General features: G+C 55.1%; 1 protein-coding gene across 3 annotated transcripts; it reads left to right on the top strand.

Annotated features, from left to right (window-relative positions):
- Window positions 1-5,189: 5,189 nt before the first annotated feature.
- PLPP2 (phospholipid phosphatase 2) lies at window positions 5,190-17,861 on the top strand. Of its 3 annotated transcripts, none has more exons than XM_037823983.1 (6): window positions 5,190-5,344; window positions 7,747-7,898; window positions 8,265-8,542; window positions 16,632-16,689; window positions 16,821-16,997; window positions 17,267-17,861. In XM_037823983.1, the coding sequence occupies exons 1-6, from the start codon at window positions 5,293-5,295 to the stop codon at window positions 17,411-17,413; spliced, it is 864 nt and encodes a 287-aa protein (XP_037679911.1). In that variant the 5' UTR covers window positions 5,190-5,292; the 3' UTR covers window positions 17,414-17,861. The 3 variants fall into 3 exon arrangements, with proteins under 3 accessions (XP_037679911.1, XP_037679912.1, XP_037679913.1); XM_037823984.1 differs by lacking the exon at window positions 5,190-5,344 and adding an exon at window positions 5,966-6,138; XM_037823985.1 differs by lacking the exon at window positions 5,190-5,344 and adding an exon at window positions 6,158-6,220.
- Window positions 17,862-19,621: the final 1,760 nt, after the last annotated feature.

Genomic DNA, 19,621 nt, shown 5'->3' with positions numbered 1-19,621 from the left:
TTTTCTTTTGCAATGTCTAAGCTCTTATTCCCATCTAGTATACTTTTCATCTCGGCCGTTTTTATTTTTGTCTGTATTAAAGTTTAATTTAGTTCCTTTTTATATCATCATTTTTCAAACTCTTCTCTTGCTTTTTTGAACATATAGGATACAGTTATAAATAACTGTCTTAAAGTCTTTTTCTGGTAATTGCAACATTGTGTAAATCCGTTTGGGTTTTGACGGATTGTCTTTCTCCTCCCTCTGGGTCGTGTGTCCCTGCTTCTTTACAAGACCGATAATTTTTTACTGAATTCCAGACATCGTGAGTTTTGCTTTGTTTGGTGCTGGGTGTATTTGTAGTCCTGTAAATGTTGAGTTCTGTTCTGAGGTGCATTAAGTCACCTGGAAACAGTTCCTTCCTCTCAGGTCCTCTTTTTAAGGCTTCCCAGGCAGGGTCTGGGGCGACATGTCTTCTGTGACTGAGGTGCGTCTCTCCTGTGTGCTGCGGCCGTTCCTGGCTCCTTGTGAGTCTTGGGCTGTCCCTCCGTCCTGCCCCCGGCCTGGGTCATTTCTTTACACTACACGCTGTCCGTGCTCTGCCCGGGGATGTGGCCCCCGAAGGCAGGGACGGGTCGTCGTGGGGCTCACCCTGATTGTCTTCCGTCTCAGGAACCCGACCCTTGTGGCCTCTGAAAACCACTGCTTTATGTACGGATTTGGCCAGGTTTTTAATCACTTCAGCTGGGAGAGTAAATCAGTCCCCATTACTCCATCTCGGCTGGAACCAGGAGCCAATCCACTTGGGTTTATCGTGGGTACCGCTGGGCTGGGTTCCTGTCCTCCTCCCGTTTGGTTTCTGTTCATTGCTCTTTTGTTTGTTCCTCCTTTCCTGCCTTCTTTTGGGTGAAGTAAGGGTTTTTTTAGTGTTCTACTCTGTCTCCTCCAGTGGTCCCAGCCCTGCCTCTCCGCGGCTCTCAGCTGTAGCTCTAGAGACTGCGACGTGTCTTGGCTTCACCACGTCCATGGGATCGATAGTACTCCACTTCATGACCCACCTGAGAGTTCTGTTGCAGTGCAGATGCACTTACCGTACCCTCCTTCCTGTCTGCTTGTCGTGTGTAACCCATGCTTAACGGTACGTTTCCCTTAAAGGCCTGCCGTCTTTTAAGGATGCATGCGTCTACCTTCGTGCCCTTCGTTTCCTCCTGTGGGCCCCGGGTGTCCAGGTGAGGCCGTCATTGTCTGCCTGCTGTCTGTCCCTCCATCCCTGTTGTGAATCTGCTGGGGATGAATTCGTGCTCTTGCCTCTTGCTGACTGAAAAGGTCCCGATGCGCCTTCGTTTCCGAGGCTGCTTGTCATAGGACGTGGAATTCTCCTTTCTGCATTTTCAGGAGTCCCGTTTACTCAGTTTTATTGTTCCTGATGGGAAATCGTCTTCCCCTCTTCCCATGGTTTCCCTAAATGTGACGTTTCTTTTTGCTCTGGCTGGTTTCAGCGGATCGTGCCGTGCCTGGGCCTGGTTCCCTGGCTCTTCGGGCCTCCGTCCTTTCCTCGGGGGGGGCACGCAGCCGGCCGCTCTCAGACGCTTCTGCTGCTGTCCTCCTCTCCCGGGACCCACCGACTGCTCTGTGCTCTGGGCTTGTCTTTCACTGGGTAATTTTCTATTGAGCTGCCTTTAGATTTACTTAAGAATCCTATTTCCTAGTTTCTACACTGCTCTGAAATTCATCCTGTGGAGTCTCTAATTCAGATATTGTATATTTTGTTCCTAGAATCCCCCCCCCCCCCCCATTTTTCTGCCAAAATGTCCCGGCTTTTCACCTTTCCATCCACATTCTTTAATGTTTTTCTAACAGTTACTTTCCATCTCTGATATTTCAGCATCTGGGTCATTTCTGGACGTGCTTTCATTAACGGTTTTCTCTTGATTGTGGGTCACAGCGTCTGTGGCTGTGTGTCTCTCAGTGCTGATGTGGACGATACCGACGCTCTGCCCAAGCGCCCTGTGACCACTCTCTTTTCCGCAGCGGTCCTCTGAGCGCATTCGGCGCGATGTGGGGATGGAGGTTTGACTCTTGGGCCAGTGCAGGGATGCAGCCGAACTTCAGTGAAGCAGCTTCATCTTCTTGGTGTTGTCTTTTTCTCTCCTTACAGCTTCCTCTGAACTTGCCCCCTTCCCAGATGCACGTCTCCTGTGCAGGGACTGAGCAGCCTCCTGATGCCAGGCTGTGTGGGCTGGAGCTGTGGCCCCTCTGGAAGCCACACACCCTTCCCCACTGGTCCCAGCCAAAGCCTGTGGGTGCTCGTTGCCATTTCCCGTAACTGTGGGCTGGGGTTCCCTGGCCCGGCTCACTGGCTGACCTCAAAAATGGAGGGGACTGGCATTCTGGGCACAAGTCATGGCACGCCGAGCCTGTGGTGGCGGTTGTTTGTGGAGAAGTCGGTGTCCAGTCTGTGGGAGGAGTAGAGTCAGGCCAGCTCCATGTGGCACGGGAGATGGAACCTGCCCCCTCAGGCCAAGGAATCTGAACCAGCCTTCATGGGTTTCGGCTTTAGGGAGCTGGATTTGGTCGGCGGCTGAGAGGGCTCCATGGCTTTGCAGCTAGTTGGAGACTGTGGACGTCCTCGGGGCATTGTTTGCTGAGGAGTGGTGTCTTGTGGCTTTTGATTGTCTGCTGCACATCGAGTATGAAGGTTGGTGAGCAGGGTGGGTGCTTTTCTCCCGAGGGCAGCTCAGGAGCCAGGAGGGGGGTGGCTGCTCTGGGGTGGAGTCCTGATGCTGGGATCGAGACGTCCCCATGCCCTTGCTGGCAGCAGGACTTTCTCTGCAGCTTAGACCAGCAGGTGGGAGGACCTTGGGGGACCCTCTGCCCCCAGGATCCCACTGGCCTGTTCTGGTTGGTTGTTTGCCCTGTTTTCTCTGTACAGTGGGACCGAGGGCCTCTTGTGACCTCCTACACAGTAACCAAGTGTGGAAGTGCTAGCTGTGTCCAGGCGGTCAGTGGACGTGTGGGCGGAGCCAGGCTAGCCAGCGGCCGTGTCCAGAGACTGGTCTTGTGGTACCTGCTGTGGGGCGGGAGCAGGGAGAGGTGGTGGCCTGCAGTGGACAGCCCTGGCCTGGCACTTTCCCCCAGAGAAAACCTCTCCCACAGCCTCCTGGGCTGGTCACTGAGTGCCTGCTGCGTGCCGTGTCCTGGGGGGCTCATGCCTGGGGAGGGGGCAGGAAGCTCAGAGGCACAGGCTTGGAGGTGGAGGTGGGCTCTGGCCGGGATTCCGAGAGAACCAGGCCCTCAGCTCCAGGCTGTGAGATTCTCAACGAGGTGCTTTGAGAACTGCCTGCAGTTCTGGGATTCCAACGCCGGGTTCTAGTTTTAAGGCAGAGAAGTACCTCTTCTGCCACAACCCAGGCACTCGTGGCAGAACTGTCCGCCGCAGCACTCCCTTGTGGGGTTTGGCCTGGGCCTGGGTCCGGCCATTGCCCGCCTTATACCACTGACTTGTCCTTCCTGGAACCCTGAGGCCCAGAGAAGCATTGCACCCACACATCCGCCCCACTGTCCACCCCTTAGCCCCCGTGCCTCTCCGGGACGTTATGAAGACCCTCAGCAGTGGGGTGAAGGCCCAAGGCTGGGAAGGGGTGGCAGCTGGGAAGGGGTAGCGGCCTGCGCTTGCAGGTAACCCGCCCAGTGGTGGTTCTGGAACACACCTGGAGCCCAGCAGTCGCGGTGATGCAGCAACATAAGAGCTTGCACTGGGCCAGCTGGGTCCCGTTGGGGGCACCCAGGTCCTCACCTGTAAGGGACGCACAGCCATTGGGAGGACACTTGAGGGCCCTCCAGTGCCTTCCGGATGTGACAAGTCCTTGCACATGTGGGGGCCCCTGATCTCAATCCCTAATCCTGCTGCCCGGGCCGGATTTAGATCCTGATCCTGACCCAGGGATTTCGTGGACTAGCCCCAGTGCTGACCCGGAGTGAGGGACGGCGCCGGCCGCGGGGAGGGGTGCAGGGTGAGCAGGTCGGCGGGTAGAGGTCGGGGCGGGTAGGAACTGCGGTCTCCCCTCCCCCCCGAGGCAGCCAGGCACTTCTCGCCACACGCTGCCATACGCGTTGCTGGAATGAATGAGTGAACGAATGCGCCCGCTCCTCGCCGGGAGCCCCTGCACCTTCCTCTCCTCGGGCCCTCACCCGTGAGTGGCAGCGGCCGGAACCAATAGGCAAGAGCCCGAGCCCGCCTGGGGCGGGGCCGAGCCGGAGGAGGGAGCGGGGCTGCCGGGTCCCCCCGAACCTGGAACAGCCCCTGGAACAGCCCCTGCGACAGCTTCGCCCGGACGCCCAGGAAACTCCTGGCGAGTAAAGCAGAATCTCAGAAGGGCTCCTTGGAGGAAGTCTGGGGGCGAGGAAGGAAGCCGCCTCTTTCAGGCGGCGCCCCCACCCCCGGCCCCTCGGGATGCGCCTCCCACCGACTCCGCAGAGTTTCCTGGGGGTGCCCTGTGCCGACGCCGGGGAAGTGCGAGGTCGCAGCTGTCTCGGCCCGGAGACCCCCCCCCCAGCCAGCCGCTGGCGAGGCCCCTCCCGGTCAGCGGGCGAAGTCACCTTTCCCACGAAGCCGCTGGGGGGCCCAAGTCCCCGCTGCCCCCACTCCCTGGGGGTCGGCTGCCTTCTGGGAGCGGCCGGCGGGGCTCGGCCTGCAGGCGCCTCCGGCTCAGGGCTCCCGGCCCGCCCCGTCTCCGTCGGCTCCGCAGTGAAGCGGGGGCAGCGCACGAGCCGCGTGGCCACGCCAACCCGGCGGGAGGGCTCGGCCTCGGGAGGGCCGCGCTCGCAGGACGCCCGTCAGGTTTCAGGCGCTTCCCTATTGTGGAGGCGCGAAACTGTAGCGTCTTCCCTTTTCCAGCGAGGCCCAGCACACCCGAACCCCCACCCCGGCCGGCCTGTCCCCTCCCGCGCCCTCGTGCCTTCCCAGCCATCCCTGGGGGGCCGGGGCGCGCGCGGACTCCAGGGCTCTGGAGACCTCGGGTGCTGATGACCCCTCCCACGTCAGAGGCCGCTTCCCCTCCCACATACCCCAGTCGGGGTCGGGGACTCGGGGTAGACCCGGGGTCCCCCAGCCGCCACCGTCACGCCCGCTCCACCGCGCCCCTCCCTGCTCTCCGCGGGCGGGGCGGGGGCAGAGTCCGCCCCTCCCCTCGGGCCTCCCCCCGCCGCTGGGCCGGGCTCGGCGGCCATGTGACCCGCCGTGGGGACGGGACGCGCTGGGACGCGCTGGGACGCGCGTCGGGGGTCGCGGGCACCGCCCGGGGCGGGGGCGGCATGGAGCGGAGATGGGTCTTCGTGCTGCTCGACGTTTTGTGCTTGCTGGTCGGTAAGAACCGAGGGGACCCGGAGGGCGTGGGGGGGGGTGTCCCCTGCCCAGGTCGGACACACCTGCAGTCCCCGCGAAGGTTTGCAGGGCGGGTGTGTGGGGAGGGTTGCAGTGTCCCCACCACTCACAGCTCCTGGGTGTAGAAGACCTCGGGAGGGGACCCTCCAGCCCCCGAGATGGGGGCCATGAAAGGTCCAGGGCGCCCGGGCAGTAACCCCCGCCCGCGGCAGCAGGAAGTCCTTGCCGAGGGGCCGCCACGCCCGCCGGCCCGGCTCTTGCGGTGATTCAGGCGGGCGGTGACCTCCGCGCGGGGCTGGCCGAGGGGGCGGGAGGAGGGGTGCGCCCGGGGTCGCCGCGGGCAGAGACACCTCCCCACCCCAGTATGCGCCTTCCCAGTGGGCTGAGAGAGGGCTGAGCCCTGGCTTGGGACCCAGCGGGGCGGTGGCGTTCGGAACCCGCAGCGGGGTGCCAGTCGCCCCCTCCCCTGGAGCCGGCGTGGAGGGGTACGAGCTTGAAGGACTTGGAAAGTCTGCGCCCCGGGCTGCGGGCCCCCGGCGGGCACGGACCAAACCTGTCGGGCGGGTTTGTCAGCCAGGCCGGGGGAGGGGGCAGCCCAAGGCCCCCTCCCCCCGGCCGGGAACAAAGGCCGAGTGTTTGCTCCCAGGAGGTGCGGACGGGGGCCCCGGTGGGGGGCGGGGTCCCTCGGCCTAATCTCCACACCCCTCCCCGCCCCCATCTGGCTCGTCCTCCCGGGACCGGGGGCGGAGGAGGAATCAGCCAGTCCGACGGCAGAGGTCAGGCTCCTCCCGGGCCCCGGACCCCTAGACGGGTGGGCCAGGGGCGTTTGTCGGCTCCGGACGTTTCCTGAGCTCCTAGGTTAGTTAAACACTTTGGTGGCGCTGCCCGTATGCCAGGCTCGAACGTGCAGGTAGTTAAGCGTTTTCCTCGGAACACTGAGGGGTGCGCCGCCGGAGTGTCCCCAGAGTGCAGATTCGGGCAGGGGGGCGCAGAGGGCCCGGCGCCGGCAGGACGCGGCTGTGGGATCTGAACCAGCCCAGACGGAGGGCGGCGGCGCGCGAGGTTTTAGAGGGGCCTGAGTCTGGCGGGGAGACCCCGGCGAGCTTCTGCGGGTCCCAGGAAGTCTCAGTATGTTCTGGGCCTGACACCCCCCGCGTTCCCCACAGCTGCCGGAGCGCCCTCGGGGGTGAGGATTCTCAGCAGCCAGCAACCCACCCCCCGACAAATCACGGCCCTTCACACCCCCCAGCATCTGCTCCTGAGCCCCCAGGCTTCCTTCTCCCCCTATACAGCTCCCCTGGACCCTCCCCGGGGCCTCTGCACTGGCTGCGCCCTTCCGCCCGCCCCAGACCCCCCTGGGCTTCCTCACTTTCCGGCATCTTCTCGGGAGGTTAGAGCTGCAGCCCCCCCCCGCAGCTCCCCCTTTCAGCCCAGGCCCCCTACTTCTTTGCTATTCTTCATTCATTCTCCCCACCTCCCTACACGGACAGTCTCTGTGTTTAATTCGCGGGAGACTTCCGCGGGACCCAGCTCCAACGAGGCTCCACGAATGTCCCCGAGCAGCCCCTGGGTGGCAGAGCCCCCGAAGTTTGGGCTTTTCTGAGTGCGATGAAGAGCCCGGCGCACTCGCTCCTGCCTCTAGCCCCCCACTCCCACCCCGAGCCGCACCCATTTACTGGTGACCTGCCCTGGGGTGGGGGTGGAGCAAAGGGCACCTGCCTAGGTTTGAACTGCCGTTGTCTCTGGGCTTTTATTGGGCCGCCACCCAGGGCTGGGGAGCCCTCTGCTGGGTCTGTGTGGAGGGCTTGGGGCCTGGAAACAGGTGAATACAGGGAGGAATGAATGAAGGCTGCAGCTCCGCTCTGTGGCCTTCCTGGGCAAGCCCCTGGCCGCTCTGGCTGGGTCCTGAGCTCCCCCTTTTAACAGCGGTCCCCTGTTAAAATATCTTATTTTAATCAAGTATGGGGCAAATGGTTGCATAATTACACACAGGACAAGAGTCAGGAAGATCAGAAATTTCCTTCTACCACAGTGCATGCTGGTATGACCTGGTGATGTGTTGGGGTGGCTCGGATCTGGAGGCAGAGGGGGCTGAACCTGGAAGAGGGGTTGGTCAAAGGTTTTCTGAGTGGAGAGAAGTGCACGTGTAAAGGCCCTGTGTGGGTGCTCGCCGGGCGTGTTGAGAAGCACCCAGGAGGATGGCACGGGTGGGCGAGGGGTGGGTGGGAGATGTGGGCTGGGGCTGGACGGGGGCCTCGGGGAGCAGTTTGCGTTCTGTCTGAGGATGAGGGCGAGCCACCCACCATCTGCCCAGGGCGTGAGCAGAGGGGAAGCCCTGAGGTGGGCCTGGCAGGAGGACCACCGGCTGCGGCTTATCTCCACAGCCGCTCTGCCCTTCGCCATCCTGACACTGGTGAATGCCCCTTACAAACGGGGGTTCTACTGTGGAGATGACTCCATCCGCTACCCCTACCGCCAGGACACCATCACCCACGGGCTCATGGCTGGGGTCATCATCACGGCCACCGTTGTCCTCGTAAGTGCGGGGGGGAGGTGCAGAAAACCACAGGTGAGTGGGGGGAGGGGGGCCTGCCCTGCCTGGGGAAACTGAGGAGGGGGCCTGCCCTGCCCGGGGAAACTGAGGAGGGGGCCTGCCCTGCCTGGGGAAACTGAGGAGGGGGTCCCGGCCCTCCCCTGGGGAAACTGAGGAGGGGGCCTGCCCTGCCTGGGGAAACTGAGGAGGGGGTCCCGGCCCTCCCGTGGGGAAACCGAGGAGGGGGCCTGCCCTGCCTGGGGAAACTGAGGAGGGGGCCTGCCCTGCCTGGGGTGCAGCCCAGGGAGGAGGCCCACCCAGCGGCTCCCGGGAAGGTGCCCCGTGTGAGCCGGTGCCTGCTCCCCGCAGGTCTCGGCCGGGGAGGCTTACCTGGTGCACACCGAGCGTCTCTACTCTCGCTCGGACTTCAACAACTACGTGGCCGCCGTCTACAAGGTCTTGGGCGCCTTCCTGTTCGGGGCAGCTGTGAGCCAGTCGCTGACGGAACTGGCCAAGTACATGACTGGCCGCCTGCGCCCCAACTTCCTAGCCGTCTGTGACCCCGACTGGAGCCGCGTGAACTGCTCGGTGTACGTGCAGCTGGAGACGGTGTGCAGGGGGAGCTCCGTGGCCGTCACGGAGGCCAGGTGCGTGCTGTGTGTGGGGGGGCTTGAACAGGGAGTTCGCCCAACCGGGAGGGAGAAGTGGGGGCCTGGACCCTGCAGCCCCGAGCAGGAGAGCTGAGGGGGCCCACCCCCTAATCCCAGGCCCCTCCCTCAGGCTCCTGCCCTGTCTGCCACCCTTTTTAATTGAGATAAAAGTCACTGTTTTAACGATTTTCAATTGTACAATTTAGTAGCTTTTACTGCAATTACAGTGTTGTGCAACCTCACCATTATCTAATTCCAGATCATTCTTATCACCCCAAAGGAAATCCCCATCCCACCAGGCTCTCCCATGTCCCTGCCCCAGCCCCTGGCAACCTCCAGCCTGCCCTCCCTCTCCCTGGATTTGCCTGTTCTGGACGTTTCCTGTAAACAGAATCCTGCTATAGCGGCCTTTTGTGTGTGGCGTCTTCACGAGACATAACGTATCCACGGTTCATCTGTCTGTAGCCTGGGTCAGAACTTCATTCCTTTTCATGCCTGAATAATGTTCCATCGTACGGCTGGACCATGCTCTGTTTATTGGTTTTGTCTGTTGTGAATCAAGAACTGCTGTGAACGGCTGTGTATGTTTTCTGTTTGGGTACATGCCTAGGGTGGGATTGCCTGGCCATTGGTAACTCCATATCTAACTTCCTGAGGAACTGCCAAACTATTTTCCAAGGCAGCTGCCTCATTTTACATTCCCACCAGCAGTATACAGGGTTCCAATTTCTCCACATCCTCACCAAAACCTGTTATTTTCTATTCCTTTTAATAATAGCCATTCTAGTGGGTATGGAGTGGTATCTCATTGTGGTTTTCCTTTCAAGTGAAAGGCAGGGTCCATACTCGCTTCCCAATGTGGGTTTCCAGTTTCCCAGCCCCATTTCTCTTTGGAATCTCAGTTCTGTTCTGTTGGTCTGTATGTCTGTCCTTATGCCAGGATTACACTGTTTTCATTCCTGTAGCTTTGTTGTAAATGTCAGGGAGCCTGAGTCCTCCAACTTTGTTCTTTTTCAAGATTGTTTTGGCTATTTGAGGCCCCTTGCAATTCCTTATGAATTTTAGGATCAGCTTTTCCGTTTATGCAGAAATGGCACTTGGGATTTTGACAGGGATTGCTCTGAGTCTATAGGGCATTTTGACCTCTTCACAATATTACATCTTCCAATCCATGGACAGGGAATGTCTTTCTGTTTATTTAGGTCCTTTATTTCATTAAGCAATGTTTTGTGTTCAAGTCTTGCACCTCCTTCGTTAAAATTATACCTAACTTTTATTTTTTTGATGCTATTGGAAATGGAATTGCTTTCTTTATTTCCTGTTCAAGTTGTTCATTTCTAGCGTATCGATTTTCTATGTTGATCTTGTATATTTCAACTTTGCTGATTCATTTATTAGCTCAGCTAACTTGTGTGTGTGCATTCTTTAGAATTTTCTCTATATAAGATCACGTCATCTGAAAATAGAGGTAGTTTTACTTCTTCCTTTCCAATCTGGATGCATATCGTTGCCTAATTGCTCTGGGTAGAACTTCTAGAACGGCACCGGACAGCAGTGGTGAAAACGGGCTCCTCGCCTTCTTCCTGACCATAAGACACACGAGGGTTGTGTCTGATGCTGGCTGTGGGTTTTCCACAATTGCTCTTTATCATGTTGAGGATGTTGCTTTGCTTGTTGAGTATGTTTATCACGAAACGGCTGATTTGGACAATTCCGATGCTCTGCTTGTAGGCATCATATTGATGGCTCATATTTTTTAATCCATTCTGCCAATCTATGCCTTTCAATTGGGAAGTTCAATCCATTCACATTCAGTGTAAAGGTAGTTCTTGAATCATCCGTCGTATCCTTTGGTTTTTATTTGTCAGATGTATTTTTTCCCTCTCTCTCTTTATTTCCTTTAAGGTACCCTTACAAAAATTCTTCAGTTCTGTGCCCTTTTCCAGACCTCTCTCCTTTCTGTTTTTCTCTGCCAGTAGAGCTCCCCTTAGTATTTCTTGCAGGGCAGGTGTCTTGTTAGCAAATTCTCTCAGCATTTGTTTGTCTGTAAAGTTTGAAGGAGAGCTTTGCTGGATAAAGAATTCTTGGCTGGCAATTTTTCTCTTTCAGAATTTTAAATATGTCATACCACTGCCTTCTCGCCTCCATGGTGGCCACTGAGTAGTCACTACTGAGTCTTATGTTGTTTCCCTTGTATGTGGTGAATTGCTTCTCTCTTGCAGCTTTTAGAACTTGCTCCTTCTCTTCAGCGTTTGACAGTCTGATCAGAATATGTCTCGGAGTGGGTTTATTTGGATTTATTCTGTTTGGAGTTTGTTGGGTGTCTATGATTTGCATATTTATGTTGTTTAGAAAGGTTGGGATGTTTTCCTCAACAATGACTTTGAATACTCTTCATAACCCTTTACTCTTTGGTTCCCCTTCTGGAACGCTGGTGATTCTTACATTCTTGTGCTGCATGTTGTCCATCATTTTCCTGAGCTCTACTTCAAATTTTTTATTTTTTAAACCATTCGTTCTTTTATGCTTTCACTTTCCATCATACTATCTTCGAGTTCACTAATTCTTTCCTCTACCTCTTCAAATCTGGTCTTATGTGTCTCAAGAATCTTTTAAATTTGATCAACAGAATCTTGTATTTCCATAAGATCCATTACTTTTTTATTTACTCTTGCAAATTATTCTTTTCTGCTCTTCTAGGGTCTTCTTCATGTCCTTTATATCCTGAGCCATGATACTGATGTTTGTATGTACTTCTTTGACTAATTGCTCCAAATTCTGTGTCTCCTCTGGCTTTTTAATTGGATGTTCGGGTTGTCCATATCTTCTGGTTTCTTCATGTGCTTTATAATTTTCTGTTGTTTTTGGCCTCTTGGCATTTGCTTATCTTGGTAGGGATCTTTTAGGATATGCAGACTTATTTGAACATTTATCTATAATTTGACAGAGTGATAGCTTGGTGGAGGGCACTTTCCCTGAGCTATCAGCAGCTGGCACTCCTGAGCCACCTGTTACCCTCAAGCTAGTTCTTCCCAACTTACTCTGTGCACTAGGTGGGGGTCCAAATCAAGTGGAAGTCCAATCAGTGTGCCAATTTTCTGTGTACAGTGGGGTCCCCCAGACTTGTGGGTGGGGGCATACCTATGCATATATGTTTCCATATGCATATGTGTTTCCAGGGATTTTTCCATTTCATGAAGGTTATCTAATTTGTTGATGTACAACTTTTCATGGTATTCTCTTACAATTGTTTTTATTTCTGTGAGGTCTATAGTAATATCCCCTTTCATTCCTACCTTTAATAAATTTGTCATGCCTTTTATCCCTGGGTAGCTAAAAGATTGTCAATTTTGTTGATCTTTAAAAATAACCAAGTTTAGCTTTCATGAGTCTGTTTTTCCATTCTCTTTCACTTACTTCCTCTCTAATTGTTCTTACTTCCTTTCCTCTGCTACGTTTAGTTTGCTTCCTTTTCTAGTTTCATAAGGTGGCTGGTTATTGATTTGAAAGCTTTTTTAATGTAGGTGGTTGTAGCTATGAATTTCCTTCTAAGTACTGCTTTCACTGAATCCCATACCTTTTGATATATTGAGTTTTATTTTCTTTTGTGTCAAATTATTTTCCGATTTCCCCTGTGATTTCTTCTTTTACCCACTGGTTATTTAGAAGAGTGTTGTTTAATTTTCACACATTTGTGAATTTTCCAGTTTTCCATGTTACTGATTTCTACTTTCATTCCATTGTGGCTGGAGAAGATACTTCATATGATTTAAATCTTTTAAAATTTGTTGAGATTTGCTTTACGGTCTAACCCATGATCCACCTGGGAGAAGGTTCTTTGTGCACGTGAAGAATGCATACTGTACCCCATGTGTCAGGTGGAGCGTCCCCCGTGAGCCTTGTTGGTTTACAGTGTCGTTCGTGTCTTCTGTTTTCTTGCTGACCTTCGGCCTAGGTGTTCTATCCATGATTTAAAGTGGATTGTTGAATTCTTCCAAATATTGCAGCACTGACTGTTTTCCCTTCCATTCTGTGTGTTTTTGCTTCATGTATTTAGTGCCCCATTGTTAGGTGTTTATGTGTTTATAAATGTTATACCTTCTTGACGGGTTGACCCTTTTCCCATTAAATGTTGTCTTAACTTGCCAGGGCTGCTAAGACAAACACCACACAACGTGTTGGCTTAAGCAGCAGGAATTTATTGGCTCAGCTTTGGAGGCCAGAAGTCTGAAATCCAGTTTTGACAGGCTGTGCTTTCTCCTGGACTCCGTCGTGCTCCCGCAGTGGTTCGCGGCACTCCTGGTGCCCTCTGCCACGTGGCGTCTCGCTGGCGTCCACTTCTTCTGTGGCTGGACTGAGCCCACCCGCCTTCAAAGGCCCTGTTTGCAGGTGGGCTCACACCCATGGGCCGGGGAGGACTTGGCCAAACCCTACACACACTGTCCTCTAACAGCGTCTGTCTCTGTGTCCGTTTGTCTGGTGTTAGTGCCACTGTTCCAGCTCTCTTTCAGTTACTGTTTCCATCCTTTTTCAGCCCACTTGTGTCTTTGGCTGTAAAGTGAGTCTCTTATAGACAGCCCAGTCCTTTCCTCTCTGCATGTTATTGTCACAAATTACATCCTTATACTCTGTGTGCCCTTTGGCATGGATTGAAAATTGAGCTGTGCTGTTATCTTTTAGGTCACTTGGAAAAAAGAGTGACAAACAGAATGCCTCGATGCTGACTTTTACACGGACCTGTGGGGCCTCTTTCCCCGTGCTTTATTTCCTTGTCTGGATCCACCATTCTTCCTGAAGACCCCTCAGCAGCAGGTCTCCTGGTGACAGGCTCTCGGTTTTGGTTTCTTTGGGAAACAACTTTTTAAGGATCATTTTGCCGGATAGAGGGCCCTGGGTTGACGGCTGGGTTTCTCCCAGCACTCTGCGTGTGGGGCCGCACTGCCTCCAGCCCACGTGGTTTCTGATGAGGCTTCACAGTCGGGCTGCAGAACCCGTCCGCAGGGAGCCCCTTCTCTGCTGTCGAGATTCTCCATCTTTTTTTTTAAAAAATATTTATTTCTTTGTATTTGTGGTAAAGTAGACATAAGTAAACATCATTTCAACCATTTTAAGTGGGCATTTCTTTGACATTAAGTACATTGACAGCACTGAACTGCCACCACCATCTCCTGTGTATTTCTGGGCTGTTTTCATCACCCCAAACCAGACTCATGTTCATTTAGCAACCCCCCACGCCCACCCCAGGTGACCTGCTGCTTCTGTCTCTGGGCTTTGCTTGTTCTAACAGTTTCACGCAAGAGCAGTCGGACGCTGTGTGTCCTTTTGTGTCCGGCTCATTGCACTCAGCACGGTGTCTTCAGGTTTCCTCTGTGTTGTGGCGTGGACCCCACTTCTCTTTAGTATATTCCGTCATTGCTCCATCATTTGTTGATGGACACTTGGGCAGCTGCCATCTTTTGCCCATCGTGAATGAAGCTGCGGTGAGCAAGGGGGTGCAAATACCTGTTAGGTCCCTGCTTTCGAGTCTTTAGGAGGTGGATTCCGGTTCCTGTGGTAATTCTCTTCAACCTCCCGAGAAACCAGAAAACCGTTTTCCACAGTTGTTGCCCCATTTTCATTCCCACCAACAGCATGTGAAGATGCCTATTTTCCACATCCTCACCGACACTCGGTGTTTTCGTTCTTCTTCAAGGATAGCCATCCCAGTGGGTATGAAATGGTACCTCATCTTAGTTTTAATTTGCCGTTCTTCAGTGGCTAGTGACATTGAGCATGTTTTCATATCCTTATTTGCCATCTGAGTGTCTTCTTTGGAGAAATGTGTATTTAAATCCTTGGCCCATTTTTTTAAACTGGGTTATTTGTCCTAATGTAATTGAATCATAGGTGTTTTTTGTTTCTTCTGGACATTAAGCCCTACTCAGATGTATGGTCTTAAACTAGTAACAACCTACTGGACTAGCACCAGCCTAGCTTCAGTCATGTGCAAACTCTCCACCCGTTTACCTCCCTTCCTCCCCTTGGTATTGTCACTGAGATTACATCTTTCTACAGCGTCTGCTCATTAACGGGTTTGAAATGCTATTTTGCGTATTTGCCTGCTGAGTCCTGTTGGGGAGGGGATAAGTACAAACCAGGAGTCCCGTAACACAGGATTTTGTATTTCCCTGGGCGGCACATTTCCCGGTGTTCTTTACTTCTCTTGTGGCTTCGAGTTACCGTCTAGCAACCTTTCACTGCAGCCCGAGGCCTCCCCTTCGCGATTCACAAGAGGCAGGACTTACGGTAAAGAACTCTTTCAGGTTTTGTTTATCTATAATGTTTTGATTTCTCCTTCATTTTCTTGGCTGACAGTTTTTTCGTGAAGGGCTTTAAATACACTATCCCACCGTCCCTGGCCTCTGTGGCCTCTGGTCGGAAATCCACTGCTGATCTTATTGGGGATCCAAGTCGTTTTTCTCTTGCTGCTTTCAAAATCCCCTCTTTGTCTTTGGATCTCAATAACTTATTTGTAGTGCATCTGGGTGTAAATCTTTTAGAGTCTGTCCTATTTGGAGTTCCCTGCTCTTCCTGGATGGTATGTTCTTGTCTTCCACAAGCTTTGGGGAGCTTTCAGCCGTTATTTTTTCAAATATGCATTCTTCCCCTTCTCTTGTCTTTGTGGGAATCCAGTGCTGCAGACATTGGTTCACTGGGGGTGACCACAGGCCCCACAGTCTCTGTCCATTTTTCTTTGTTATTTTTCCTTTCTGCTCCTCACACTGGATAATCTCAATTGTCTTATCTTCAGGTTTGCTGATCCTTTCTTCTGCCCATTCAGATCTGCTCTTGAATCTGTCAGATGTCTGTGTTTGTATGTACTTCTTTGATTAATTGCTCCAAGTTCTGTGTCTCCTCTGGCTTTTTAATTGGGTGTTTGGGTTGTCCATATCTTCTGGTTTCTTCAGATGCTTTACAATTTCCTGTTGTTTTTGGCCTCTTGGCATTTGCTTATCTTGGTAGGGTTCTTTTAGGATATGCAGGCTTATTTGAACAATTGTCTGTGATTTGACAGGGACAACTTGGTGGAGTGCACTTTCCCTGAGCTGTCAGCAGGTGGCGCCCCCGAGCCACCTCCTACCCTCAAGCCAGTTCTCCCCAGCTCCGTCTGTGCGGCGAGTGGGGGTCCGATCAGTGCACCAGGTCTCCTTGTGCAGTTGGGGCCCTGAGGGTGCGGGGTGTGCCCTGTGCAGCTAGGCAGGGACGAGGCTTTACGGCCTGGAACTCCCAGCTGTCCTCAGGCCTGCGGCTGGGACATGCTGGGGCTGTTTCACGAGTCCAGCCCTTCAGCTCAGTTCCCCTCAGTCTGTCTCTGCTGTGGGCCCACGAGTCCCTGGGATTCAGGTAGGCCCTGGGGACTTGCGTGTGGGACCCGTCTCCAAGCCGTGCCCTCCGTGGGCCTCCACAGAAGACGACTGTGCACTGTCACAGCGAGAGGAGTCCCCAGGGGAGCTCTCGGCCGTGGCCGAGATCCCTCCAGACCCAGGCTCCCCTGCCTTCTGCAACCTTGTGGTCAACGCCGTTGGTTCTGATCTTTCTCTTGGTGTTTTCATTGCTTTTATGAGGGAGAATTCCTGGTTTCCTTACTCTGAAATTTTCTCTGAAGTCCATTGTCAAAACTTGAAGTTACATAAAAAGGAAACAAGAATTTCACGTCCTGGAAGGCTTCTCCAACTGGGATGTGACGGTGTCTGACGCTGGCCAGGCTGCCACGTACAGTCCAGACACACGCTGGAGAGACGGGCCAGGGAGGGTTTTCAAGATGGGACTCGAGTGGCTGCTGGGCTCTGGGGTGGGCCCCTCAGGCTGGGTGGCCTCGCTGACCCTCGCTGACCCTCGCTGACCCTCACTGACCCTCGCTGTCCCTCACTGACCCTCACTGACCCTCGCCGACCCTCACTGACCCTCGCTGTCCCTCGCCGACCCTTGCTGGCTCTCGCTGACCCTCGCTGACCCTCACTGACCCTCACTGACCCTCGCCAGCCCTCGCCGACCCTTGCTGGCTCTCGCTGACCCTCGCTGACCCTCACTGACCCTCCATTCCTAGGCTCTCTTTCTACTCTGGACACTCTTCCTTCGCCATGTACTGCATGACCTTCTTGGCGGTGAGTCTTCTTCCCCGGGGCTTCCCTGTTGGGTACCCCTGGCTAAGCCCTCGCTCCCCTGGGCCTCAGTTTCCCCGCCTGGAGGGTGGGGCTGCCCGGTGGCCCCCGGCTGACGCCGCCCCCCTGCCCAGCTCTACGTGCAGGCCCGGCTGCGCTGGCGCTGGGCCCGGCTGCTGCGGCCCACCCTGCAGTTCCTCCTGGTGTCCTTCGCCCTCTACGTCGGCTACACCCGCGTGTCCGACCACAAGCACCACTGGAGCGACGTCCTCACTGGGCTCCTGCAGGGGGCGCTGGTGGCTGCTCTCACGGTGAGCCTGGACCCTGGGGACCCGCCTTGTCCTCCCTGCTCCGGGGACCCCACTCTGTCCCCCCCCATGGACCCCACCTTGTCCCCCCCGGGACCCCGCTCTGTCCCCCCCCATGGACCCCGCCCTGTCCCCTCCAGGGACTCCGCCCTGTCCCCCCGGGGACCCTGCTCTGTCCCCCCATGGACTCCACTCTGTCCCCCCACTGCCCCCATCAGGACGCCCCCCCCCCCCAGCCCTGCCTGCTGGGCTCTCACCCACTGTCCCCCCAGGTCTGCTACGTCTCCGACGTCTTCAAAGTGCGGCCCCCGCGGTGCTGCCCGGAGGAGGAGCTGGAACGGAAGCCGAGCCTGTCCCTGACGCTGACTCTGGGCGAGGCTGACCACAACCACTACGGGTACCCAGTGTCCTCTGCCTGAGTGCGGCCCGCCTGGGCTGGCGGGACACAGGCTGTGGCTGGCTGTGTGCAGCCTGGGAGGAGCCCCCGGTGGACCTGAGGCCCTGGGAGGGCCCCCCGGACAACCTGTGACCTTGGAGGGCCCCCCGGATGACCTGTGACTTGGGAGGGCCCCCCGGATGGGCCTGTGGTCCTCGGTGGGTTCTGAGCAACGTGGACGGGCTCAGGCTCCTGGAGCTGCTGGGGGCAGTGAGTGGATCCCCTCCCTGACCCTTGCACGGACCAGGAGTACTGGGGGTCCCTGGGGCAGCCCTGAGGTTTTGGGGTGGGGACCCTGCCCCCTTGCTGTTTGAGGATCCCCTTCCTCTTACAGGGATTAGGGAAAGCCCCAGGGAGCAGAACGCGTTCTGTTTTTGTAAAATGTGATGGGCGTGTGGATTTCTAGTAAGAGGACATCTTTGGCAAATGTTTGTCAGCGTCTGCTCTGTTCCTTCCGGCCTGTTCTGAGGAGAACCCCCTTCCTCGGGTCCTGGCTTCTCCCGCCCCCACCCCCTGTGCCCACTGCCCGAGTGGAGTCACCTGCACCAGTGCCTCGGGGGTCCCACGGGGGCTTCAGACACAGGCGACGCCCCTGTCCCCTGGAAAGGAACGACTGCACGTCCCTCAGCGCTCACAGAACAGCCTCCCGGGAGGGGCACGGCTGCTAGCAGTCCCGGGAAGCACTGAAGAAACGAGGAAACCGGCTGCACCCCACGTGTCGGGGAAGGCTGTCCTAACGGGATCCTGGGCTCGGCAGGTGGGAGGGGTCCCAGGTGACAGTTGCGCGCCGGGAAGCGATGGCGGAGGGGCTGGGGTCCCTGAGGAGACGCTGCTGCTGAGTCTCGGTGCAGGATGGGGATTCACCCTCAGCGCCTGGTGCCGCCAGCGCTGCACCCTGTCCCGCCTCGGACCCCGCAGGGGGCTCGGGCCGTTTCCAGGGAAGTCCCCAAGCGGCACTTGACCTGGAGGGAAGGTGGCGAGGGCCTGGCAAGGCAGGTGCGTTATTACGTCCGACGGTGGAGTTAACCGAGTGAATGAGCGTGGGGAGAATTACTAGAGACCCTTCTCACAATGCCACGAGGACCCGGTGTGGGTGGCAGGATGCAGGGGCTCACCTGCCTGGCATCTGCTCGGGTGGGCACACTGCAGGCAGAGCGGCCGGCGGGCTCCCCTCCCGAGGGTTCTCCCGGCACCAGCGCCCCGTCTCTTACTGTCTTACTGTCGTAAGTCTGAGCATTATCCACGGCGGCTGTGACACCTAAACGCTGGAAGTTTTTATACGTCACCTGCAAGAATCACCCTCAATTTATGAATCAAGGGACTAGATATATGAAAGCAGGGTCCATGTTTGGGATAATTAGTCAAGGAAAAAACAAAATCTCAATGCTGAGGCGGAGGGGCAAACGGCACCCTCAGTCATTGGAGTTTCATATGAAATCATGGACAGTAAATTAGCTTGCTAAGATGTATTGCAAGATGTTTTGGGTTGAAGCACACAATCATCCAACTAGTTGATGAATTGGTCAGAAGTCCTTGTCCACACAATCTATATAACTAGTTAAAAAAACATTGCCCTAGACAATGGACAGTTGGTACAAAAAACTTAGAAAACTGTGAAGATGAGTTACTAATATGTATGGATGTTGAAATGCAGTGATGGGGTCTAATTATTATGTTCAGTGCAGTTTTGGGGCTTAGGGCAAGTGAAAACCCAACATGAAAATTGCACGTAACCTCAGTGGACCCAACAGCCCACGGTCACGTCCTGGATGGCAAATTCTTGACCCTGTGGAGGTCAAGGGACGAACGGCCCCACTTTCACTGGAAACTCCAGTCGGGCAGACAAGTTCTCACGGCTCAGAACACCGTATCACGCCAGGTGTCCTCTTTCTCATCCAAAGAAACTGCTCTCCAGCACTGTTTTTAAACTGGATCCCTCAGGCAGGGTGCAGCTAAATGAATCGCACCATTGTGTAATGGAGAGTGAACTCAACCTGAAAAATAAAGCCATAAAAATGGAAAACATTCGGAACATTTTAAGATAAATACTAGATTTATGGAAAATCACATCCTGTTATTCAGTGAATTCTCCCCCCCCCAAAAGTCATCTTCAAGTCTTAACCCCATTTGGAAAAAAACCTTTGAAGATGTGACTTCTTAAGATGAGGTCAAACTCCTGCAGATGGGCCCT

The sequence above is a fragment of the Choloepus didactylus genome (genome assembly GCF_015220235.1).
Source record: "Choloepus didactylus isolate mChoDid1 chromosome 25 unlocalized genomic scaffold, mChoDid1.pri SUPER_25_unloc1, whole genome shotgun sequence".
Classification (NCBI taxonomy): Eukaryota; Metazoa; Chordata; class Mammalia; order Pilosa; family Megalonychidae; genus Choloepus; species Choloepus didactylus.
This window is presented reverse-complemented; position numbering and strand designations above follow the sequence as displayed.

Coding starts and splice junctions, on each gene's coding strand:
- PLPP2 (XM_037823983.1), top strand. CDS start 5,293: ATGGAGCGGAGATGGGTCTTCGTGCTGCTCGACGTTTTGTGCTTGCTG. Junction 5,345..7,746: donor CGTTTTGTGCTTGCTGGTCG/GTAAGAACCGAG, acceptor TTATCTCCACAG/CCGCTCTGCCCTTCGCCATC. Junction 16,998..17,266: donor CGCTGGTGGCTGCTCTCACG/GTGAGCCTGGAC, acceptor CTGTCCCCCCAG/GTCTGCTACGTCTCCGACGT.